The sequence below is a fragment of the Thalia democratica genome, chromosome 7, assembly GCF_965202585.1.
Source record: "Thalia democratica chromosome 7, ktThaDemo2.hap1.1, whole genome shotgun sequence".
NCBI classification, from domain to species: Eukaryota; Metazoa; Chordata; class Thaliacea; order Salpida; family Salpidae; genus Thalia; species Thalia democratica.
In genome coordinates, this window is record NC_139171.1 from 49,599,048 (window position 1) to 49,626,559 (window position 27,512).

The following is a 27,512-nucleotide window of genomic DNA, read 5'->3' on the forward strand; positions in this document are numbered from 1 at the left end:
AATTTATTCAAACATTAATTACTTCTGATTTTATTATCTACAATGTTATTTATATAACTTATATATAAAACTTTATATGCTTGCTTTTACTATAAAATATTTAATATCAAATAGTTCTATAAAAGCGTGTGAAACAGGGTTTAAAAACTCAATTTCATAATCGCCCAGTTGGTAGACGTTTATATAATATTTACCCAAATTTAATAGATATATCTCTTCTACTAGTTAATGACTAATGTAACATTGCTCCCTTTAAAATATTTCCCCTTTGATAATTAAAATCACCCAAAGGAAAGATGTTGCCCCTCTTTGAAATCTCTAGTGTGAACTGTGTTACAAAAACCTGAAAAGTTTTTTAAACTTAAAATGCAGAAACACTACTATGAAATAAAATTAAACACTCTTGGTAAAAAAAAAAATATTTTTAGTAGATTTCAAAATGTACAACCCTTCTATCTAAATAAACCGGAAGAAAATATTTTATTTTAGTTGTTAAAGTTTGCATTTTGTAAACAAACTTTTATCTAAGTGTAATAATTTGTGTTCTAACTTCAGATAAGTCTCTACGAAATTGTTCAAACTAAATAAGATTTTAAATAGGAGTTTTTTTACAAAGTGTAAATGGTAGATACTAGAGTCTCGCTTCCCAGTTTCATAAGCACTTAATTCAAAAAAGAAAGCACAGCAAAGTTCAACAATTTGTAATAAAACGACGTAACTTTAGCTTAAAGGCAAGACAAGCCAAAGCTACAAAATTTTAACAAATGACTTTTGAAATATTTTATTATACATTTTGAAACTTAACAAATTGATTTTTGATATACTACTTGTGCATAACTTGGTAATTCTTATTCAAGCAGATTTTAAACTAAAACCCTTGTTTTATGTTAAATATTAATTATTCTGCTCCTTTATTAATCATCGAGCACTATAATAAAAATTTTATTAATACTACACATAAACTATGTATATATAAATGTGTTGCAAAAACCATAATTTAATAAAAAATAGAATTTTTTCGGGCATTTTGACTCCTCAGCTATTTAAAGTTGGAAATAAAAGACTGAAGAGAAACAAAACACACAGAAAAACAATTTTTTTTTAGTTTTAGTTTTGCTTAAATATAGTTTTTGTGTTGACTATAAAGAAACTAAGACTTAAATAAGTATAACTTACTCGTATAAAAAACGTTTTTATTTTTTATGGATTTTTTAGTTTAGTTGATACTTTGTACAAATTAAAACTTTTTAGATAAACTTTTGGATAACTTTCAATTTCATTTAAGTTTTTACTCTAAACTAGTTCCTATTTTACCCAACTATTTATAAAATTGAAAGTTTTGAGTATGCAATATCTTAGTGTTTGTTTGTGTTTTCATGCATAAACAAGTTTTAAGTGGGAACGGGTCTAAATTGTGCGAAGACAAAATTGCACGAGAACAAAATTGCACGAAGATACTTTTGCACGAAGACTAGTTTGCATGCAGGCACAAAATTGCATGAGGGGACAAAATTGCACGAAGACTAATTTGCACGGAAGGTCAATTTTGCACGACAGACAGTTTTGCACCGAGGGTCAATTTTGCACAAATAGTAATAACTTAAAATAACTAAATAAAAAATATATAAAAACCTTTATATTTTATGAAAAAAAATAAAATAAGCATGTATTAGTGTAGTTGATTTTAAGTTATTTAGGTTTATATTAGTTTTAATCATTTTTTAATTTATTTAGCTCTTTTTAAATTGAAACTAAATTATTGTGTTTAAAAACTTATAAAAAAATTAAAAAGTTTTTAATAAAAATAAAAATAGGGTTTTATTTTAATAAAAATATCCCTTATTAAAGAATAAACATGTATTGATGTAAACTTAAATTAAATTAAAGTTATATAAACTTTAATATAAAATAAAACAAGATTAAAAAATAAAATGAAAAAAATGATATTTACATGGGTAGGTGTTAAAATTGCACGAGCGTACAAAATTGCACGAGGGGACAAATTGCACGAAGATACTTTTGCACAGAAAAAAACGAGCATGCAAAACAGTGAATCAATTAAATAAATTTAGAAAGGAGAAAATCCGTCTGATGAAATTTTTATTGTCCATTGTGTAGAAAATTCTGTTACGGCTGTGTACTTCCATAAATTATATTTTAAATTGTTTTTTTTTTTAACCTTTTAAACATAATTTATCAATCATTATTTTCTATTTGTCTAAACTTTATCTTAGTTGCATTACTATTTGCACGCGTTTTGCTCTAATTATATCTTAAGTTTCTCCTGCTCTGTTTTTTCTCTTTATCTAACCCAGACTTGCGCAAAAGCACTGGCAGAAGCAATATTTATTTACTTATTTTATTTTTAATTGTTTTTTTTTAATTTTTACTAAATAATTTTTACTTATTTTTTTATTTTTTTAATATTATATAGTTTTTTTTCGTATTTTTCTATTATTTAGTTATATATTTTTTTTATTTCTGATTTTTTTTTAAATATATTATATACATTTTTCCGTGCAAAAGAGTTTTCTCGTGCAATTTTGTCCCCTCGTGCAAAAATGTCTACGCGCAATTTTGACCCGTCTCTGGGTAAGAAACAAAACTCGTGCAAAATTGACCCTCCGTGCTAAATTGTCACTCGTGCAAAAATGACCCTTCGTGCGTAAGTATCTGCGTGCATCATTGTCTGCTCGTGCAAAAATGTACCCTCGTGCAAAAGTGTTTTCGTGCAAAAGTGAACCTTCGTCCAATTTCGTCTACGTGCAATTTTAACTTCGTGCAATTTTGTGCTCTCGTGCAAACCAGTCTTCGTGCAAAAGTATCTTCGTGCAATTTTGTGTTTTCGTGCAATTTTGACCCCTCGTGCAATTTTGTACGCTCGCGCAATTTAGACAGCTACCCGTTTTAAGTACCATTTTATAAACAACATTGTAAAGTGCAGTTTACTATTTTATTTACAAGGTCGGATTTTTCTCAAAAAAACTTGGTATTAAATAAGATAGCTATTTTGCACTGTTATTATTATTTAGTTTTGGTTTTAACAATATATTTTATTACAGCTCTTACCAGAAGAATGGCTCAGTGTATAGAGCGAAAATTCATTTAGCTGTAATATTTTTCTTTAAAAAGTGTTTATAGCGACGGGTCAAATATGCACAAAGGGACACTTTTGCATTAAGGGTTTTTTGGACGAAAGTAAAAAAAATATATATATAAAACAAAACAAAAAAGAAGAAAAAAAAGTAACCAATTGAGGGTAAGGGTTAGGGATAACAGTGAGAGTAAAAATAAAAAAAAGAATATAATCGAATACCTATTATTGATTAAACAATTAAAAAAAAACATTAAAAAATAAACAAACAAAATTTTTAAAAAGAAAAAAAAGTTACCGATTGAAGGTAAAAGTTAGAGGTAACAGTAAGAGTAGAAACAAAAAAAGAAAAATAAAGAATAAATAAAACTAAATAAAAAAGTATATACAGCACAAATAATTCAACCCGTGCAAAAGTGACCCTTCGTGCAAAAGTGTCTTTGTGCATATTTGACACCTACCCTGTATTATATACTGTGAAGTAGTTTAGAAAGTTTTAATCAAAATTTATTAATAAAAATTAATTGTTTACTTTTAACAAAGAAAAGAATAAAATTCCAATAAAACAAAAAAAAAATATTTTTGTTAATTAAAACTTAAATCATAGCTAACTAGTATAACAAGAATTTCCGATTACATATTTTAATAAATACGCTAAAAAGCTGCTAAATAAAAAGCTACGTAGTTTAAGGCTTGCTCTACAGAATTTAATTAGCTCTCCTTTTTAAGCATAGTTGTTTCTCTGTTCTGTTTTTTGGCAACAGCCTAATCACTAAATCACAATAAAACTCTTTCGCTTTTTATTCGTACAATTCAGATAGCTCCTACAAAAATTTTATTTTTAAATGAAATATTTTTTTTATTAGTTCTTTGCTTAACTAGTGCAGAAAAACTTAAGTTTGCAACTTTTTAATAATATTATTACTTAAATAGTAAATATGGCCCAATTCATAGTTTTTGTATGTTAAATAACAAACGAACAATTACACCAAGTATTATTTTTAAAATATTTTAAATTGGTAAATACCAAACTTTTCTTTCGAAAAAATGAATTGATTTTTCAAACGTGTTCTTAAAAGACAAACATATTTAATAAACCAGTCACGAAACTTCTGTCTACTCAAACAAATTAAGAATTTATACTTATGAGACTATGTTAAGCTTTCTTTTATAAAGATTCTAACAATCATTCAATGCGCTTACTTTCTAATCTAAAAATAAAGAACATGCTTCTTAATACAAGTTTAAATACTTTTTTAGTAAGGCATTTCATTTTTCTAAAAAGCAACCTTAAACAATTTCTTATTTTAATCAGTGTCTGACTGAACCTTTGTTACTTTTTTTTACAAAAATCTTTAATACTCTGAAAAACGGTAATTTTAAGCTTTTTTACCATTTTCATTAATTTTTTGTTATCTGTTTTGGTATTTGTTTGAAACTTTATTTAAGCCTTAATGTCTTCATATACTTTTTTTTTCTGGAATTTAATTGTAAGTGAAGATCTCATTAATCTCAATGATTAACTGAATAAAAAATTGCTTTGTTAAATAATTTGGTTTTGGTAGTGGTTTTGACTAAAAAATTTAAACATAAGTCAATTATTTAAAAAAGGTTTATTAATTAATTTCTTTTAGCGCAACATCAGAATAATTTTGCTAAAAACTGATAATAATATAGTGTAAATTTAGTTATATACAATGAATTTGAAAAGTCTAGCTAAAAATAGTTACGTCATAAAGTATAAAAGTCTGTTTAAAAGGTTTAAATTAGATTTAAGTGATACTTTGCTAACTTTAACTTATTTATAAGACAAAATTGTTAAAACAAAAACATTTAGGATAGTATAAATTTATTTGAAACTAAACTTCTTATTTAATCTAATTAATTAATATATTTACCTAGACTTTTCAAGTATTGTATATAACTAAATTTACACCATATTATTAGTTTTTAGCAAGGTTATTCTGATGATGCGCTAAATGAAATTAATTAATAAACCTTTTTAAAATGAGTGACTTATGTTTAATTTTTTACTAAATAACGAACTAGTAAATTTGTATTTTTTATAATATATAAAAAGTAACTTATTCCTTGCGCATTTTAGTTAAATATTTATCAGTTTGCTTATGTCAACCTAAATAAATTTTCAATATAAAAAATTTATTAAATATATTATCCAATCGATAAACATAACAGAAACCTACCAAACATAATCTATTTCGTATAAAAAAATGCGTCAAGATTAAAATAAATTTAATACAAAATATTTGTAGAATTTAAGTTAATTACTACTAAAATTTTAGCTTACAGTGATATAAACAAATGAAACTTTAGTTTTTGCTTTGAAATTATGTCAATTTAGCTGTTAAAAAAACAATTAAATCTGTAAAAAATAAATATAGAAATAACATTCTCATAGCTCTAATTATTTTGTTTTTCTACTTTTATTTTATACCGGAAATAATTTAAAAATACTTAACATTACTTTAAAAAAATTAGAATATTATATTTATCTGAAATGAAAATCGAGAACATGAACAAAAGTACGATTACAAAATATTAATCAGTCCTAAGCCAGGTTTTTATTTTCTTACGGAATTCAATCGTACTTTAAGTTTCATATTTATTTACAAGAAATGTAACAGAGTAATTCTGTAATGTTTGGAAAATGATAATTGAATGATTTAAGTAACAAAATCCAAGACAAAACAATGATTTTATATACAGTTTCAAATAAAAGAATATAATTTTTATTCGTCTCATGTTTGGTTTGATTACACTTAATCCATTTGTAAATTATAAATAAAAGCAAAACTGTTAAGTTTATTGCTGAATAAAAAAATTGCAGAAGAAATAACAATATCAAAGAGTTTTTTTGTAAACGATCACCCTTGGTTCTAACAAAACAAATTATTCATAAAAATAAGACTTTACACATTATTAAATAAACAGTTATTTATATAAGCGATATAAAAATAATTATTGAACGACGAAAAAAGGCTCAAAGTAGTTCGTTCGTTCTAGGACCCTGTGAACAAACAAACCTCTCAGTTATCGACTCGTAAAACACTTGTATACATTTTAATGTTTTGTCCAGGACTAAGTGACCTTAGTGTTTGATAAAAACTAGTTGTAGCTAGTTTATGGCTTATATTAAAAACGTTTTCAGAGTAACTGTAGTAATTAATATGTTTCTTTAATTTATTTTCAACTAAAATAAAATATTTAGATACATAAAGTCGTGTATAGAGATAAATTAACGAATAGTACAAACAAGCTTAACTGGAACAAAAACCTTTATCTAATGCTATATTAGTGCAAAGTTAAGTAAAAAACACAAAATTAGTTACAACTTGTTGTAAATGCATGTCTAACCAGTTTCTCATACGAACAAAGCTTTGTTTTTGAAAAAAATACATGTTAAACTGAAATGTTATAAATATTTGTTTTGCAAATTACTCTTTTTTTACTTATGTCAAAACATTGCTATGTAGAAAGTATCGTTACTGGTTTTACTAAAACATCACTCAAGTTGTCCTGGACAACACATTTAACAGTTTAGTAGTGTATGACGCGAAAAAAAATGTACATTAGGTTCTTGGACCATTCTTTTTTAGAGCTTTATTTTTCGTTCAATAAAAAAATTTTTTAGGTTAAGAAAAAAAAACAGTTAACTCTCTGAAAACGAACATTTTTAAAATTCAACAACGTCACTAACTTAATTAACTGTGTTAACTATTTCAAGTTATTTAAAACTTTTTCAAAAATAAACATCATTTTATTAACAAAAATAGTAAAAATTACTGTTTATTAATTGTTTTTTTTTTTCTTAATAGAATACTTTGTATTTATTTTGTTTTTATTGCGAAATATTTTATAACATTAGTAAAACAATAACTTTCTAAATATTTAAAAAAAATTTAATGTTTTCAAAAAATAGTTTTAAATATTTATTAATAGCATTTCATTGTTGCAATAAGTATGAATTTTTGTAAATTTTTGCTTCATATTCTTTATAAAAAAGTTTTATATTACTCAACTGACAATATTAATTTTTTTTGAACAAGACTTTTTTTACTTTATTGAAATAACAAATTTATTGTTTGAGTTGTACTTGAACGAATCATTAAAAACTAAAATAGTTAACTAAATCAGGTAGTTAGCATGGTCAAACTGAAACTGTTTGTTTTCGTGACTATGTCTGCTTCATAAGTTTTTATGAGATAAAATCAGGTTGCAGACTGTGGAACATTTTTAATGATTTTGCAGTTTAGTCTGACGCTTATAATAAAATTAAAAACAAAATTTTTGGCTCTTACTTTAATTATGATCAAATTAAACTTAGTATTTATAATTCGTTTTACATTAAAAAAAATTGTGAGTCTAAAGAAATAAATTCTTGAAAGATAAGTTTCTTAGTATAAAACGTTGCTTTAAAATAATCTAACTAGAAACTTTTGAAATATTATTAAGAAATCCTCAGAAATACTTCTTTTTATTATTACATTTATATCAACCAAGTTAGTAAAATGTCTATATTCATTGTTCATACTATATATATTTATATTTAAAAAAAATTTATAATCTCAGAAATATCTAGTATATATGTAAATATCAAAAAAGTCTCTAACAAGAAAACAAACTTACAGTCACCTCTTGCGAATCTACGCACATTGTATCCACAGGAAAAGTGCCTAACTAAACGAGAGAACGTAACTAAACGAGAGGTAGCAAATATACCAACTACATTTGCTATTTTCTTATAATTAATTTTGTTAACTACAGTATAGTGGTTTTCCAACTTTTTCGTTCATAAAATAGCGTACAAAACTGTGAAAAATTTTTAGAAAACATCTTATGTCTCTATACAAATTAAGACAAGTTGAATCAAGTTGGGTAACGAACAAATTAGCAAAAAAAAGAGACTTATTAAGTTGAAATGAAACTTTACGCCATAAATATTGTGAGGAAGTGAACATTCTACTATTTTTAATTTGAAGTTTTAAAGGGGGGCCACCTATTTTATAAATGCAAAGCCATAAAGTTCAACAAGTTCCTTATGGAAGACACAGTATAAAAACTAATAAATATCAATTTCATTAAAAATCAATCTGTTTCTATGTTATTAAATAAAAAAATTAATTAATTTATTGTTAACTAAATACATACAAAAAATTTACAGTATTTAAAATATTTCAAATTTATACTTTTGTAATTTATGGGAATTCTAAAATGCGTAACTAACCGAGAGTGCATAACCATAGATTCGCGAGAGGTGACTGTATATATTTTATACTTTATCTGACTAATAAAGCAAAATATAATAATCAGCTTTGAAAGTTGTCATAAAATTTGAAAAGTTTATTTTTATAAAAATGTTAATAGATTTATGCAAATTTTATATTTTATTCGCGACCGGTTTCGGTGGCAAGAGATTGCGACCTTTTCAAGCAAAAATAAAATATGAAACTGCATATAACAATGTTAGTTAATTATACTGTTGTTTAAAAACCTATTCATGCGTAAAGAATATAAACAAAAACAAAAATGTTGCATATTCGAAAATTCAAGCATATCAGAGTATATTTAGGTAAAATTGGTACTAGTTTTCAAAAAAAAAAGGATTGAAGTAATATTAATATAATAAGTCAAAAAAAAAAAAAAAAACTGAATCCAGAGCTTTTCTTTAAAAAAATAATAATAAAATATTTATATTTTTTCTTTTAAAAAAAAATAATAATAAAATATTTATACCTTTAAATTTATCTAAATGAAATTAAGAATTGTCTTAAATTGTGGTTTTAAGCCAAGAGTCAACAAAACATTAATAAAACTCAAAGTCGCTGAAGATTTCAAAATCTAATTTGTGCTAAGTTAACATAACAGTCAAAATTTAAACCGATTTAATAACTATCTAAAAAAAATTCTAAAACATTTATCTAATTTGAATTAACAACTGTTTAAAAAAAAAATTTTCCAATTTAAGTCAAATGTCGACAAAAACTCAATGAAAAAATCAAGAAATATAACCTATTTTTTACTATAATTATGATTTGGTTCAAGTTTTGTCTGCTTTCCAATTTATTAGTAAAAAATCTGTTTCTGTGTCTGCATGAGTTCATTAATTCCGTTCTTTTGTTGATGCAATTTGTACCGGATTCAAGGATTAGTAAAGCTTCTTTTAAGCACAACCTGCATGTCATAACTCCTGGTTTTGGTTTTTTCTCCCTTTGTAATATTTTCCAATTTTTTTGTATTTCTTATTTTTATTTTTAAATTTATGGGTTAATTTTGAGAGTTCAGTTGCTTGTTTATACTGGAGGTAGTTTTGTCATTTGGATTGCTTTTTATTGTTGTGTTGTATGTAGATATGCGTTTTTTTAGTTGATTACCACTTAGTCCAATGTATATTTTTGTTAAATTATCTGTTTCTATTGTTGCTTGTAGATTACATTTTCTGCTCTACATTCTCCTCCTTCAAGGGGGCAAGTTTCTTTCTTTCTGCAATTGCATGATTCATTTTTGTTTACTTTATTGTTGTTTATTACTTTTTTGTTGTGGTTTTTTATTATTGTTTCAATGTTTGACATGCAGCTGTAGCTTAATTTTATATTGTTTTTGTTTAAGTATTTTTTTAACTTACTATTTTCTCCAAAGTGCTATTTAACTTACTATAAAAATGTTATTAACAAAACTAGCTTTTTAAGATATCACTTAAATTTATATCAAACTTATTTTCATTCGTTTGGAAAATTTTCAGACTTTTTAATACTAAAGAATTTTTATAAGTTTTTTGATAATCACAAATATAAAAAAGGGTAGTGGAGCAACAAAACTTTTTTTTGCTTATTATTCTTTATTTAACCAATTAAAAAAAAAAAAGTATTAAAAACTTTTAAGTATTATCTGTATGATGCTTTATTATGTTTTAGTTATTTTTATGTTTTGCTAGCTTCAATTTCTCGAGCTTAAAACTAAGTTTTCGTGAGAATATAAACAATTACTTTACATTGCTTAATTCGAAAAATATAAAATTGAAACTTTTAACTTGGACAATTAAAACCAGAATGGAAAAAAAAGTGACCACCAAATATTTCTAAACGTTTTTTTGAGATTAAAATTTTATCTTTAGTAATATTGAGCAATATGCCTATTGCTACAATTGCAGCTATGACTTAACTCAAATTTCGACTAGATGAATTCGACATATTAGTTTGTAATTTAAAGGCTGTTTAAAGTGAGTTGGTGTCAGAAATGCACGAAGGGACACTTTTGTAGAAAGGGTCCCTTTAGCACAAAGTTACTTTTGCACGAGCAGTCACTTTTGAACAAAAGAATTATTTTTCATTTTTTTAATTATATTAAATTTTTATTTTACTACCACTGTTACCCCTAACCCTTATCTTTTTTAGGTGCAAAAATGATACTTTATGCAAAACTATCACTCGTTCAAAATTAACTCTCAGTGCAAAATTGACCCTACGTGCAATAGTGTTTTAGTGCAAAAGTGGCTATTCGTGCAAAAAGGTCTTTGTGAAAAACTGACCCGTTTTAGTTTATGATAGATTAAAACTGAGTATTTAATTTAAAGGTCCTTTAGAATAAGAAAATAATTAAGAAAAGAGATTTGAGTGTAAGATTAATTTAAATCTAACATAATTTTTGTGTTTTTATGCAGAACAGAGTTAACATTGTTTTACTTAAAGGCACTTTTATGAAACCCCAAACTATGATATAGATTTCCTAAACTTTGTAAAATTGCAAAATTTTTACAGAAGCCCTTTTTTTATAACTGTTTCAAACAAAATAATTTAGTATCTTAAAATTTTTGTTTTACTAGCAGGGGCGTCGCGTGGGGTGGAACGCTGGAGCTGTAGCTCCACCTAAAAAAATGAAAAGTTATGCTAATTTTTTTTTGGTTGTAGAGTTTAAGCCTTTAAACACGCTGCTTTAAATGGGACCCTGCTTCAGCTGTACAACCCCAAATTACGTCAAAGTAACTTTATTTTAAAGCTGAGAAATTGAGCTTTAAAATGATATAAAAAATATTGTCGTAACTAAAAAATAACGAAGTTATGTTATCATGAAGTTGTACACAAAATACAGCCAAATGTTTACATGAACATCGTTAACTTCCCTGCTAAATTAGTTTTTTTTTTTCAAATTTTTATATTTGATGTTCATAATCTTCTTAAAATTGGAGCTGCAAGCTCAATCTGTGTCAGCTGCATTTTAAACGTATACAACTTTTCAATACAAAAAATGTTGAAAATTTGAATTCTGGAACTGCATGAATTTTCACCACGAAGTGATTTAAATCGTGATCGCTGTTGAAAATTTACTACAACGCGAGAACAATAAGACAAGTTTAACTTGAGCAAGAGCAACTTGAGCAAGATAAAATCGAGCAAGAAAAACTCGAAAAGGAACAACTCGAGCAGGGGCAACATCGTTTTTTTAAGTTACTTGCATGTTTTTAGTTTTTATTTACTAGTTAGACAAGTCATAAAAATAAGTTAATAAACTTATAATTGTGCAGTTACAGAAACTTACATGGACACAAATAAAATAAAAGTAGCTATAGTTGTTAAGAAAGGGTGATGATATACATGGGTATGAGATATGTGTTTTTTTTATTTTTTTTCATTATCTAATCAAGCAAACATGTTTAACTTTTTTTTTTGATAAATTTGCTATTTTTTCATATTACCTTTATGATATAAATCTAAATATTTCAAATTAGCGGATTTTTTAATTTGACAATATAAATTTGCAGCACCCCCTAACAAAAAGACCACGCGACGCCACTGGTTACTAGACACTTAGAAAAAAGTATTAGACCAACAATAACCAAAACTGCTAAAAAGTTTATAAGTGTGAGGAAAACTAGAAAAATTACATCTTAATAATTAAATTTGTAAAATTCACAAATCTATCTTTAGAAATAAATTAAATTAGATACACAGGATGTAGCCGTCAAGTTACCATATTTAAAAGAACAAAGTTATTTTATTTTATTTGTTTTGATGTTCTCCTAATTTTATTTTAAGTTTATCTGTTATAAATAAAACTTCAATAAATTCGAAACAATTTCTTTTTTTAGATCTTAATTTGTTGAGACTAGATACCTGACGATCTTAGTTTAAGAAAGTATAACAATTTATCATAAAAAATTTAGTGTTTTCCTCAATACTTAAATTCTAGCAACTATGATCTTCACGAAAAAATGTAGTACATAATTTAATAAGAATATAATAAAAACTTATTTATATACTCCTTGATAAATATATGTACTGTTGACTGAACGATAAAAAAAGCGCTTAAAAAACTTTGGTCAAAGGGCCTGGTGTACAAAAAAACCTTTCGGTTATCGAGTCCTACACCACAATACTTTAACTAAAGTTAATAATAATGTAAGTCATACTTTTAATCAGTGGTCGGCACGCTACTTCGAATCCGTGAATCCTAAATCACAAAATTAAATTTCTGTGCACCCCAATTTGTATTCTTTAACGCCGCTAGTGTTTAAGAATATGTAAACACTTATAATTGTTTTTTTACTAATAATTTGGTATCACCCAGTTAATTTTTACACGCTAACTTTAAATTTACCAGTTTACCTAATCCATTTAAATAAACTTTTAATATCGATAATTTAATTTTTACAAAAATGTTTTACTTGTAACACCTAGGTCTAAAATATTAACTAGATTAATTTAATACATTGCAACTACCCCAGTCCCCAATTAACAATCAGTAGTCTTGGTACTTTTTATTGAATAGTAACTTCAAATATTTAGTTAAGTTAATTTTTTATTAAGCGATTACTATCTGTGTTTAAAAAAGTTATTGCCACGAACAAATTCATGTACCCCAAAATGAGTTTCATGTACCACAAAAGTCTCGTGCACCCTAAAAGAAATTCTATGTATACTAGTGTGCACCAGTGTACACCGTGCCGACCACTGCTTTAAATGCTGCTTTGCTTCGTCATACAAAGACAATAGTTGTTATCCTAAAACTGTCTAATATTAAATTCATATAATAAGTGTCTTTCCAATACCTTAACAAATATTTAGAATTTAGAATTGATGGCTTAAGAGTCTTCATGGGGACTCTAAAAAATCTCTAACTAACTAACGAGTTGAAAGTTGCAAGATCAAAACCTAGTGGTCGACTCAACACTTTAAAAAGTCTTAAAGTGTTCAATACAAGCATGAAGTTAAAAAAAAAAGTTAACAAAACTTGTAATTTTTGAGAATATCGAATACCTATGAAATTTCACATTATTCAATAGTTATTTCAAATAAAACAGGGCTGCTTATAATTAAACAATAAAAATAGAACAACAGCAACACTAACTTCTCGCGAATCCATGCAATTTTTTAATGCACTCTCATTTTTCTACGCATTTTAGAATTCCCTAAAATATACAAAAAAATTATAAAAATACATAAAAAAACAATTTTTTGAATTTTTTTCAAATACTTATTTTATTTCTAACGATAAGAATTTTCTCAATAATGAGAAAAACACTTTATGAATATATAGTATTAATAATTCCTATCTCTCACATTCTGTTCTAATTACCCTTATTTGATGTGGAGCAATATGCATAGATTTTGTGAGAGGTTACTGTAAATAACTATCTATAAATCTCCATAATGAGTCTCAATTTTTTTTTGTAATTTCTAATCATTAATACTCATTAAAATCATTGCAAAATGTATTTTTAAGTGTTTTTTAGTATGAATGTTTTATATTTTTTATTTATTTATAGGACATACTATTTAAAAAAAAATAATACTATGTTTATTGAACAAAAAAAAGTGCTCAAGTATTTGGTCCAAGGACCTGGTGTACGAAAAAACCTTTCAGTTATCGAGTCATACACCAGGATACAGTTTAAAGTCATGTCCAGGACAATGGTATTATTCTTGCATCTTCAACTCAAAGAATTGGGAATTTTAAAAGCTTCAATTAGGACTCATGCGCAATCAGACCACACAATAAATTGAAAATTATAAACAAGTATCTGTATTATGTAGAAATACTTATGTTCTTGTTTCAATGCTAAATCATTCAGTTTTAAATGACCTGGTCTTGCTGTTTCAATTATACCAATATTTAGAAGTTTTTTATTCCAATTTTTTATAAGTTAGTTTTGTTTTTTAGTCCTACAGTTGTGAAATTAAAATAGATATTACTGAATTTCCTCCCACTTAATTTTATATATTAAAATTTTAATAAGTTAGATCTGACTGAATTAAAGAAAAATGTTAATGCTCTCAACTATGGTCAATAGACATGGTATGGGGAAGGTTTTTTTATATAATATTGGTATTATTTCTGGGTTCGTGAGGGTCAGAGGCTCAATCAGTTTTTTTGTTTAAAAATTTGAGAATCTTAGTTTTTCTCAATTCAAATGCTTCAAAATTTATGATTAAAAATAACTGAGAAGTCTTTTTAAGACCAAATTGAGATGTGAATTTATTTCCAAATAATGATTTAGTTATCAAAGACAAAATCAGTCAGTATTTGTAAAAATAAATGCTTAAAACCTTTTGTTGAATCTCTAAAAAATATTTAAGAATCTTCATTATTTTGTTTTGAGTAGATTATATACGTCATAATTATGAAAATTCATAAAAAAATACAGTTTAAACATTACAGTTTACTTTAACAACTTAGCTGTTTGTTTGAATTTTAATACTCATGAAGCGTTTCATTTTAAGTTTTAGTAAAATACGACAATGCACGTCATTTTATTATAAATCTTCTGGTTATAGTTTTTTTACTTACTGCTTAATTAAATTGAACAATTGTGTTTAGTAATATATATTAAATTTTTTCACTAGTAATAGATTAGATATAACATTTATTATAAAAGTTATCACTGAAGTTGTTATGTTAAGGGCATAGGGGGGAGGAGGTGGGTCAATCACCTTTTTCACAAATTAGTCTTATTTTATGTAAGTAAGCTATGAGTTGTTTTTTGCAGATTTTTAAAGTTCTAAATATTTTTTAGAGAAAGCTAGTTGAAGTCGGATACTACAATAGTTCTAATTAAGACCTCCCAATATCTAAAATGACTTCTTAAGGGGATTTTCCTACTTTGAAAAAATGTCAGGCTAAATTGGTCCCAGTCAGGCTAAATAAAAAATATTTTGCGCACAAGCCCTGTTATTTTTATGTACAATTTATATTATTTTTTTAATATATTTTTTCACTGGTAAATATCATACAAAGCACTCTAACACAAATAATTCTTTGTATAAACAGTTTGATTTTTTGCTGATTTCAATATACAGTTAGAACCCATTTTTTATTGTTGTTGTAACTAATGTGTTGAAAAGTTAACAACAGTTAAAACTTCCTAAAAAAACCAGTTTGATTTTGTCAAGGAAAAATGACTATGTAAGGAAAAAGACCTGAAAGCTATACACCTATAATCTATTTTAGTTGTTTTAAGCTGTATACAACAAAAACAATACTTATTGAAAGTCTAAAATTGACACAACATCATTTCCTCCTCTAGGTTTCAAATTTTTTACTCAATTAGCTGTTTAAGGTTATTGATAACCTTGTTTTTACTGCATCTAAAGTTCAAGTTAATCTGTTGAGTAATATGATGTCACAACCAAAACATTTTTAGTTAAGAACTTTATTTTTGGTCCAATTTTGCATTTTAAGCTTTATAAGTATTACAAGCAATTACTAACAAATTCCATAGCTACTGCATAATATATACATACCATTAAGTACCTTTATTTTAAAGCGTATAAAGTTCAAATTAATTAATTCAAAAATATTTTTTTTATGAACAATATAATTATTTTAACATATACTTGTAATTACCCTCTAACTACCTTCTGATAAAAAGTCTATAAATATTGCCTATCAATTTTGTTATGATGTTTGTATACACATTTGTTTGTATGTAATATTAATTTCACTGGAAGCTTATAAGATTTGAAAAAAAAGCTTAACACAATAGCTTATTTCTCTCCCCATTACATAAAAAGTTGGTTGTATTCCTGTATTAATACATCAATGTTTTATTTTTGGTTACTGTTATAAATATTTTATTAGTACAACTTAATTGAATTATTATAAATTAATGCTTTTTTTTAAAATTTATTTTCTACTGAGTATCTAAGCTTTTAATTTAATAAAAAAAACTTAACTACTTATTTAAACTTCTTTATAATGTAAGTGATGTTGGAACAGTTAATAAAGTAAAAAAAAAGACTGACTGAATAAATTAAAGTTTTATAATGTGTTTCAAATTTTTTTGAATAAAACATTCTACTAAAAATATTGAAACAATATTGAATTATTTCACATTACTTAAGAAACATTAGAATAATAACGTCTGAACTTTCAAGTTTTATGTTTCAAACAAATAAATCCAAAGTTTTTGGCTTCTAGATAATTAAAAACCAAAACCATTAAAAAACAAAGTCAAATGCAAGTACAGCCAAATTCAAATGATGCCTGCACCAGCATTGTCCACAGTCTCATGTGCCACAGGTTTGTAATTTTCATCTGAATTTATTTTACTTTTTTGTTTATTTAAATTGATTGACATTTAAAAGTTGTGATGTTTAAAAGTTTAATAACTAAACTGTTTTGTCAAGTGTGTACTTTTGAATCTTTTTCGATTTGTAGCAAACTGTTGTGTCAAACTCTTTTGTTATTTATAAGAAACAACGTTTTTAAAACTGTTAGCATCCATGTAATATTTTGTGTTCAGGCAAGGTGGCGAAAGCGAGGGGTTTGCAAAAAGAGCCATTGAAAGTTTAGTGAAGAAACTTAAGGAGAAAAAGCCCGAGTTGGAAAATTTAATTTCAGCCATAACTACGAGCGGTTCTCACCCTACTACCTGTGTAACCATACAAAGAACACTTGATGGCAGGCTTCAAGTAAGTTTCTTTTTACCATTAAGTTTTTGTTTCACTACTAAAGTAGTTTTATACTATAATATAAATTTTTAATGTATAATCAAAAAAAATATATTTGTACCACTGTTTTGTTTTATGCATTTAAAAGAATAAAAACCATACAAGTTTCTACATCAAAAATTATTTTAATTTAAAGTTTAAATTTCTTTGTTGTTAAAAAATAATAAATATACAACTTAATACAACTCTGTTTTAAAATTAGTTTTATACAGAATATGTGTTTATAAAAAAAAATAAGTAGGTAAGTATAAATATAAACTAATATCATAAAGTCAAAACTGTAGGTTGATTTATATAAAAATAAACACATTTTTGCCTTAAAAAGTAAACTGTACTACTATATAACTTTATATATATATTTCAAAACTTTAGTTTTCTTAAAAAGCTTAATTTTTTAGTTCAAAAATTATTTAATAGAAATTCTTGAAGACTTTTTCGATTAAAATAATTATGAATCATTTTATTTTTTAGAATGGATATGTAGGTAGTTTGCCTTTTTTAGATTGAAATTTAACAGTTTTTGATAATTTTACAAATAATTTTTGTTTATAAAATAATTAGAAAAACTATTAGTTCTTTAAACAATAACACTTCGCAAGAGAAAATTTATTTATTAATAAAATCATTTTTAATTCTGCTAAAAAATACTTACTTAAAAAGAAATAATATAAAATGTTAGTTTGGATATGTTTAAAAGGTAATAAAATTCAGATCTAATAAAAAGTACATGAAATGTAAAAAAATTTATTTAAGGCCAATGATTATTTATTTTTAAAAACATACTAAAATTTCAGCAGAATTGAATTTTTTTTGTTTAAAGAATTGAGAATATTTTTTCATTGTTTCAATCCAATTTTTATTTATATTCAAATTACAGTAAACTGCAAACTTTTTGATGACAGTTTGTTTGCTCAAGTTTTGAATTTTTACTATATACAGGGCTGCCACTTTTCCTGGAAAAACCTAGAATTTGATAATTTAGGCAAAAAATCTGGAAAAACCTAGAATTCGAGGAATTTTGAAAAAAACCTGGAATTTTAAACAATTTTTACATGTAAAGTGGAAAAATTTTGATTTGACACAAAAAATCTACAATATAGACAAAAATAAAATTCTTTAAAAAACACATTTGAAGTAGCTCTACAGTATCTTTTCAATGTTTTTATACTATTTAAACAGATTTTTACCTTAAACTTAAGTTTAAATTAAAAACAGACCCAAAAAAAGTACTTTTGAAAACCTGGAAGAAATTTTGCCAAAATTCAGTGGCAAAAACCTTGTATAAAAAAAAATATATATTGATATGCTTTAAATTACTGTCTCTAGTTAAATGTATTTTATCTTAAAGTATTTTTTTATTGGATTTGAATATAATTCTATTTTAAACCTATGAAAACTAACATTTTATTATTTTTCTCTATATGTAAGTATTTTTCACCAGAATTTAAAATATTCTACAAAAGATCTCTTTTTTTTACATTGCTAAATGTTTTTATTTAAAGAATTGAGATAGTTTTTTCAATGTTTTAGTAACTGATTTTTGTTTGCTATTTTTGCTTAATATTTATTTAAATACATTTAATGATTTTTTTTTAGACACTTATCCACTTTTTTATTTAATTTTATACAACATTTTAAATAAAATACAAATATTTGTGACCTTGTGTTGTACAGGTCCTAAAAGGGGCTTTATTAGTTGATAGTTAAAACTTTATGTTTAGTATCAATAAAATTTTTTTACAAAATTTCAAAATAATAGGTAGTAAAAGTTATTAAATTTTTAATCAAGTAAATAGTGGGCTTAAATTTAGAATAATTTAGTTTATTATATATTTTTTAATAGGATTTCCTTATAAATGATTAGATTAGTTTTATATAATAATTTTTGATATTAATACTATTATGGTTGGTATAAGTTTTTATACATCTTTTGATATTTATCATATAAGATTGATCATACCAATTCGGTCATCAGAATACAAGTTCTCGGTAAACTGAGACCTGGGTCAACCAAAAGCTTGTGATTTGACAATCCAAATGGTATGATCAAACCTTTATGTTAGTTTGAGCTTGTCTCATGGCACACATAAGTCAAGGCTTTGGCCTGTTAGATTTTTGCCAATGTTTTATCATTTTTGTTTTTAGTTAGTGTTACAAAGTCATCGATCGATAAAAGCTAATTTTTTTACCATTTGAATTCGTTTTGAGTGTTAAATTTTGACTTACAGCATCTGAAGCATAGAATCATAAAAATAAAAACTTTTTTTTTGTGGTTGAAAAATAACAACATGTTTGTTTAGTTTAGTTATACTTACAATCAAAGTACACCAAAAAGAATAAAAAACAACCAAGTTTCATAATGGTCTTTGTATTTGTATTTATTTAACTTGTTGTTTTCTTCATGTTTAGCTAAGTGCCAGTACTTTTGATATATGTTTTAAAAAAATTTAACTTTCGAGTTTTCAGCTGGCGACCATCACATAAAAACATTGTGAAAAATTTTAGCTGATTTAAAAAACACTTTAATTGAAATTATTTTTGATTTTTTTTAAACAATTCCAGTGTAATCAACTGTTGGATCCAAAAAATGCTACCTTAGAGTTTCTAGTAAAAATAGATTTACATGTGACAATTATAACAAATACACATTTTAGGGAATTTAAGATGGTTTGAAGAAAGTTTCATAAAGGCATTTATTATTTTTTTCAAAAAATCTTAAAACTATCAAAAATTATAGAAAATTAAAAAAAGTCTTCCAGAAACTTTTTTCAAATCGTCTTAAATTCTCCACTATGTGTTTTTAAAACAATTGCCACATATAAAACCATTTTAAGCTAAAAACTTTAAAGTTGCATTTTTTGGTACAATACAGTTTACATTTGTTTTCAGAAAATCAAAAATAGCCTCTTTTAAGGTTTTTCCAAACTAACTGAAACTTTTTACCAGGTGTTTTTATGACAATTGCTACATGTAAAACAAATTTCAGCTTAAATCCCAAATTTGGCTTTTTTATAGGCAACCTATTACAAACACATGCACTTTTACATCTTACTTAATCACTTTGATTTTTTTGGTTTATAGAGTAGATGATTGTCTCAATAAAACTATAGCAAAAATTTTTTTAATCTACTTGTATAAAAATATATATTAATGACTATAAATGTTTTATAAATACTCAATTAAAAAAAAAAATCATAGATTTGTTCTCTAAAAAGTATAACCCAATTCCATAAATTTAGAAAGCTATCAACCGGTACATTGTAAAATATATTAGATAATACTTTTATTGTACGCTTGATTGAGTTGTAGTGTTTTAAATGTAAATAAACTAAATACACATTTATATAAAAATGTAAAAGTATCTAGATTAGTTATTTATTGCTGCTTAAACTTTTCTTAATAAAACATATACTATAGAACTTTGGACTAATTATTGAACTTTCTGTTTGTATTTTAAGTGTTAGCATCTGATAATAAATATTTATAAAACTTATCAAACATTTTAAAACACTTTTTTTAAAATATTTTTACAATACTTCTAAAGTGCAATCATTAAACAGCTTATAAAAACTACTGATATTTGAACTTTTTTTATAATATTTTGTACAATATTTTCAAAGTGCAATTATAAAAATCAACTCATCTAAACTTACAGATGGCCTGTTACTGGTTGAATATTTAATATTTTACATATACATTTATCATTTTATATTTTTATCATACTTTTTTCTGTAGCATTTTCAAAGTGCAGTTGTACAAACCAATTTGATTTAAGGTGGCGGGAAGAAAGGGGTTTCCCCACGTGATATACGCCAGGCTGTGGCGGTGGCCGGACCTGCACAAGAACGAGCTTAAGCACCTGAAGATATGCAAGTACGCGTTCGACCTCAAGTGCGACTCGGTGTGCGTCAACCCGTACCACTACGACCGGGTCGTGTCGCCCGGCATCGATCTGTCGCACACGCTGACCAGTTTGACGCTGCAGCATGCAGGGCTGAAGTGTGAGTTTTGAAGTTTTGAGTTTTGAAAATTCTATTGCGTTTTGAATCTGTTGTTTGTTGGTTGTTAACACGCCGGGTTGAGATGCAAACTAGTTTGTACGGCTTGATATTTATAAATACATCTGTATTTCGTTTGCGAATCTGTTATTTGTTAGTAAAATTAATGGTAGTAAAAAATTAACGGCAGTAAGGACTAAAGTCATTTTGTAAAAGCTTTTTACATGCTATCTGATTTACTGGGCTGTTTTTACATTCAGAAAAATCTTTTTCTCAAGTAGTAGCAACGTGGTATCCTATAAGAAAAATTGTAAAGATATATTTAAATTTTGTGTTAGTTTTTCATTTAGCTTTAAAACTAGGTCTAGTTTTTAGTTGTCTGTTGATATTATTTTTATATTTATTATCTTAATATAAATGAATTCAGTGACTGTTTAATTTTACTAAGTTTCGTACTAAAAAGAAAAGTTTATAAATTTAAAGGCTAAGTGTCAAAATTGAGATTTTAAAGATTTATTTATGTTTTTAAATCGATTTAGGTTACTTTATTAACTTTTAGAAGTTAAAACTTAAAAGTTTGTTTTATTTAAAATCACTAAAAAAACATAAACTAAGAATCTAAATTAGCGAGACGTGCAGAAACTTCAATCCAAGACGTGTATTTTATCTTGAAAACAAAAGGTAAAAAACAAATAGCATTTAGAATTTTCGCAAGAAATACTTGGCAATGCGCTTTAAACTTCGTTTTCAATACAACTTTGTTTGCATGATCTTTCTGTTTCAACTTGCTTGAAATTATATATTTTTTAAATTTGTTTTTGCGAACCGCGTACATTTCTTTTGACACCTTTATTCAAAAAAAGGTTCTAACAAATCCTTCCCGTTATCAAAAAAAAGATTTTATTCTAAATTGACATTGTCGTCACCACGCAGCGCAAGGCCAGCTGATCAGCCCCGACCTGCGGTGGATGAACCACCAGAGCAGCCAGGTGGCGGGCGGGAGCGGGATTCCGAGCTTGAGCAAGCAGAACGTGCAGCAGATCACCATCCAGCACACCTCCGCCGCCCCCAACCCGAGCAAGTTCGACGACAAGCTGAAGAACCAGCACGCGCTGCCAAGTTCGTTTTCAGATTTCGGTGAATTGTTTTCAATTGAGAAGACTGAGTTGTTTTTAAAAAAACTAGAATAAGAAAAAAAATTGGCGTGGTTGTTTTAAACAAAAAAATTGTTGAATACCAACTTATCAAAAGCAATCTAATGAGGCTTTTTTTACATTAAATATATCTTTTCAACTTTATTAACGAATAAACATTGTAGTTTTGGTCAAAAACTAAAGTTTTTTAAGTTACCATTTTACGTTCTATTTCCCAAGAATCATGTAAAGTTTTAAAGTGCACATATATAAAAAAACTAAACACAAACCACGTGAACAACAACAGACCAGTGGCAGCCGAACAACACGGCGCAGTACAGTTCGCAGAACATGCCCTCATCGCAACACCAGCTGAGCAACGGTCAGCAACAGCAGCAGTACTTCAACAACCAAGTGGCTCATCAAAACAATCAGCAACAGAAGTACTCCGCCCCGCTGTCCAATCACCCGAGTAATTAACATTGAGTTGCTTGATTGAAACTCGGCAAGATAAATTACTTGTTGCAAAAATAGTCAACAACTTTCAGTCTGCTAAACGTTTAAGTTTTAAAAATAAGTATTTTTCTTTATTTTTACAACAATTCAAACTGTTTCACTCAATTACACTAACATCTCGAAATAATAATACGAACAGCTCCGGAGTTCTGGTGCTCGATAACCGCGTATGAGATGGACGTTCAGGTCGGCGAGACGTTCAAAGTTGCCTCTTCGCTGCCCGCAGTCACCGTGGACGGGTACGTCGACCCGTCCGGTTCGTTTCAACACTTTTGTGCTTTTTGCTACTAGAGTGCTAATTAATCATTTAATTTATGTGAGTATGCTATATAATATGTTAGAACAAGTGCAATAAATCACAGGAGGAAACAGATTTTGTCTCGGCCAGCTTTCCAACGTGCACCGAACGGAAACTTCGGAAAAGGCCAGGTACACTTAAAATTGATTATGCCTTTACGAGAGCATTTCTAACAAACCATTAACTTAAAATTTTGGATATTTATAAATTCCTTTCAAAGTTTCTATAGAGTTTTTACATACTAGTGGCTCAAGATTTCAACTTTAAACGTTAAAAGATCTAATTCAACCTATTTTATTTTTAGATTGCATAAAAATAATTCAAAGCTCGAAATTAAAATAAAATTTAAAAAGTTAAAACTTATTTAAAAGTCCACATAGACTTCTTACGTACTCGGCTAACAGCTCATGAAATGTCAATGAAAATTCAGGTTGCACATAGGCAAGGGGGTGCAGCTGGTGTGCCACGGCGAAGGGGACGTGTGGGTGAAGTGCTTGAGCGATCACGCCGTCTTCGTGCAGAGCTACTATCTGGACAGGGAGGCCGGCAGGTCGCCGGGCGACGCCGTTCACAAGATATACCCCAACGCCTACATCAAAGTAAATAAATGTTATAAAGCTAAAGTAATTTGGGTATTAAGAGATGAGTTTTTCCAAATTTTTTATCACAACCGCCTTGTTAGAACAGTTTTAGAAAAAAAAACTCAACCCTATACTAGCTAATAAACCATTTTTAAACATTGCTTTTTCACCCATTATTAATTATTGCATAACATTACTAGTTATCGCCCCAAACAGGGAGATATCTTCCATTTTCGGAAACCCTGCTTTAAACTGTTTAACAGAACCATTCAAACCAACAATTTTTCAGGTGTTCGACTTGCGGCAGTGCCACGTTCAAATGCAGCAGCAGGCTCACACCGCGGTGGCCGCCGCAAACGCTCAAGCCGCCGCCGTATCAGGGAAAATCCCCGGTCCCGGAAGCGTGGGAGGAATTGCTCCCGCCATCGGTTAGTTGTTTTAAATTTGATGGTTTTTTTTTTTATTTCATTGAATTATTACGTGGAGTCCTAGCCGAGACAGGGTTCCCACTTTACCTCTCGTGATTTTTGAAGTTTTATTTAAAAAACACTTAATTTACGTTTTTTTTTGCCCTAGTGTTGGACAAATTTTAAGTATGTACAATTGAAAGCTGCTACATTGAATAGTTATTAAATATTAAAGCATTTATAATATAATACTAAAATTTAGGTTAAGGACAAACTGATTATGAAATTATTTTTGTACATGGAATTGAGACAGCTAAGTTTAATTATTACAAAAAAAATATAGTTACGGTTAAATATTAAAATCTAGACTAATTAATTAACTTATTGACTTAATAAAAACTGGAAATTAAAGCAGAATATGTGATTTTATTTAAGTTACAGTAAAGTATTTTTGATTTTATTCTTTTAATTAAATTTGAAATCGTATCGTATTACAATTCTTTTTAGATTCATGAAAACAGCTTAATTGAATTTGAAGTTATGTAGAAAGCGTCATTGATAGTAGTAGTTGTCACTTTTGTTAACAATCAAAATTTCCTATGCTCTAAATGTTTCATTAATTAATCAATTTATTTTACAACGCTAGCTGCTTTTCACTTTGAATTTTTTTAATATGAAGAAATTTACATATATATTATTGTTCGTTTTGTTGCTAATTATTACAGGGTTGCCAAAAAACCTGGAGTTTTTAACAAATTTTAAAGTTAAGTAGTAAACATTTAAGTGATAAAATTTCGTAGTAAAAGTAGTAAAAAGTAAACATGTTAAGTAGTAAAATTTCGATTTGACACAAAAAATCTATCTTATAGATAATTTTATTTTGTGACCATTAAAAATTTTTTTAGTTAAAAACACATTTAAAGTAGCTTTACAGTATCTTTTCAATGTTTTTATTCTATTTAACACAGTTTCTTACCTTAAACTTAACTTTAAACTAAAAATAGACCCAAAAATGTTTAATTTAAAAATCTGGAGAAAATTAAAAAAAAAATTTGGCAACCCTGTTATTATTTAATAACATTTAATAACATTTATTTTTAATAGAAGTGTGTCAAACTAGACTATTATAAAACTTGAGGCCAATTGAACTTGTTTTCTTTTTTTTTTTTTGATTTATTTAATGAGTTTTTGCCTGTTCAACATTAATGATTGTAATGAAGATACTTACAAGATGCTATTTATAATTATCATCAATTTATAAATGTTCCCTTTTAAATAAATAATACCATCATATTCGCAATTAATCTTTTATTTGAAAATTTTATAAACGTTAGCTTGTAAAGGCAGTTTTTTTATTCTAAAAATCATGTTTGTCTTGTTTTGCAGAATGCTTATCTCTTAAACGCATTATCAAAAATCTTTAGTCTATATGTTTATTGAAAATTGTGTTGATCACATTCTACAATTTCCACCTTAATGTTTGCAGGTTGAAATAAATAGAAAAATAATTGAAAAAAAACATTAAAAAATATTTTAATAAGCTGTAGTTTTTTAGCGACTTGAGAGGTCTCGACTTTTCCATTTGAAAAAAATTTAACACTCGATAATCCTTTTTGCTTTAAACAGCAAAATTAACTTTGTTGATAAATGTTAACAGGATTCGCGGGATTATCAGCGGCGGCGGGCATCGGAGTTGACGATCTGAGGAGGTTGTGCATACTGAGGATGTCGTTCGTGAAAGGTTGGGGACCGGACTACCCGCGTCAGGACATCAAGCAGACCCCTTGCTGGATCGAAATACAGCTGCATCGGTATTTTGAAATACGATGTTTCTCGTATAAGTAAAACTATGAAAATAATTAAGTTTTGGGAGAGTGAGCCCAAATAAAGTTTAATGTTTATGTTTGTACCTAGTTGTTGATTTTAATACTTCGAATGTGTGATGTTCCTTCTTAATGAAAAGTTTAACTAAAAAAAAAATTAGCCTTTTAGAAAAGTACACACTAAAGCTTTTTTTTGACATAAACTAATTTTGTACCATTAACAAAACGAGTTTACTATTCATTAAAAAAACTGTACACACTTCAGAAACTCTGATCTTTGGTGTGCTTTGATTTTCCATGTTGAAAATAAATGAAACTAAAATCACATTAATATATAGAGCGCTGCAATTACTCGACGAAGTTCTTCACACCATGCCCATCGCCGATCCGCAACCGTGATTGTGCAGAACATACTGTAACATACTGGTGAGAATGGTAAATTGCATGAAAATTGACGGACAACATGCTTTTGTTTTCTTTCACGTTTGTAAATTGTGAAAAAAACTATCATGACATCTTTTTTTATTTTGATTAAAGTTTTTTTATATAAATCTTTTGTTTTAAAAACAAGCTGTTTTTAGTTAAATTTCGAAAACACATTTTTTGTTATCAACTTTGAATCAAATACTAAATAACGTGTTCGAATGTTTTTTTTTTTTGAATAATCACGTTTTTATATGACTTTGTTTAAAAGTTTTAGAAATGAAACTTAATAAAACTACATGTTTTTCTTTACACTTACAATCAGCTTTAAATGGACTAAAAATTTAAAAACAAAGTTGAACAAGTTATATATTTATTTTTCTTATTAAATGAAAGGTTTTAAATTGTAACACAATTTAACATTATTTTATTTTTAATTTTTCAATTATGTGATACGACGAAGCACTTAAAAATTTTATGCACAATTTTACTAAACTAGTTTACAGCCAAAGTCAATTACATTATGTTGTAGTCAAAATATGTTTTCAGTTATCGTAAGTTTTTATGTGGAACATATACAAATTTACTATATGTGAGCATTTTGATATAGACCAGTTGTTTTTTTTAGATAAAATGTACATCAAATACTTGAAACTAACGATTTTTTACACAAAGATGCGAAAAAGAAAAAACTAAGCATTTAAGCACGAAAATAAATTTGCTTAAAAGTTTTTCTCTTTTTTTACGACTTTTCTTTTTGTTTTCTTTCACATATCGATTATTTTGTACATTTAGTTTTATGTTTAGTAAACAAAACGTTAATATACGTTAATAAGAAAATAATTCAATTTAAAATGGTATTACACTTATAGACAGTTACATCTAATTTTTGTACCAAATTCATGATTTTTGTATTTTATAAATAGAATGAAAGTAATCAGGTAAATAAACTGTAAATATTTCAATTTTGAAATGAATAAATAAAAGTAATATGTATTTAAAAATTTGAACATATTTTGTTTATAATAAAGTTTTCATTTCTAACTGTTTTTTAATTAATCAAAAGTGTTTAACCAGTTTATTGTATGCTAAAATATTTTACGAAGCTGAGAAGCTATTAAATATTGATCGTGTATACTAAGTTTAATTAAAAATGTTTCAGTTTATTTGTTCTGAATAAAAAGTTTAAAGTTCATACTTGTATGGTTAATTGCTTGTATAACAATAGTAAAGTTTTTTTTTTTGAACGTTAGTGCTATTTTAGTTTAATTTGAT

The 27,512-nt window shown here is 26.6% G+C and overlaps 1 protein-coding gene across 1 annotated transcript; it reads left to right on the forward strand.

Annotated features, from left to right (window-relative positions):
- Positions 1-16,529: 16,529 nt before the first annotated feature.
- On the forward strand, positions 16,530-27,173 carry LOC145840140 (SMAD family member 4-like). The gene is made up of 11 exons (XM_082947282.1): positions 16,530-16,627; positions 16,851-17,019; positions 20,834-21,059; positions 21,990-22,175; positions 22,497-22,661; positions 22,845-22,961; positions 23,068-23,134; positions 23,434-23,602; positions 23,874-24,012; positions 25,649-25,802; positions 26,153-27,173. Exons 1-11 carry the CDS (start codon positions 16,563-16,565, stop codon positions 26,211-26,213), a joined length of 1,518 nt encoding a protein of 505 aa, XP_082803408.1. The 5' UTR covers positions 16,530-16,562; the 3' UTR covers positions 26,214-27,173.
- The last annotated feature ends 339 nt before the right edge of the window (positions 27,174-27,512 follow it).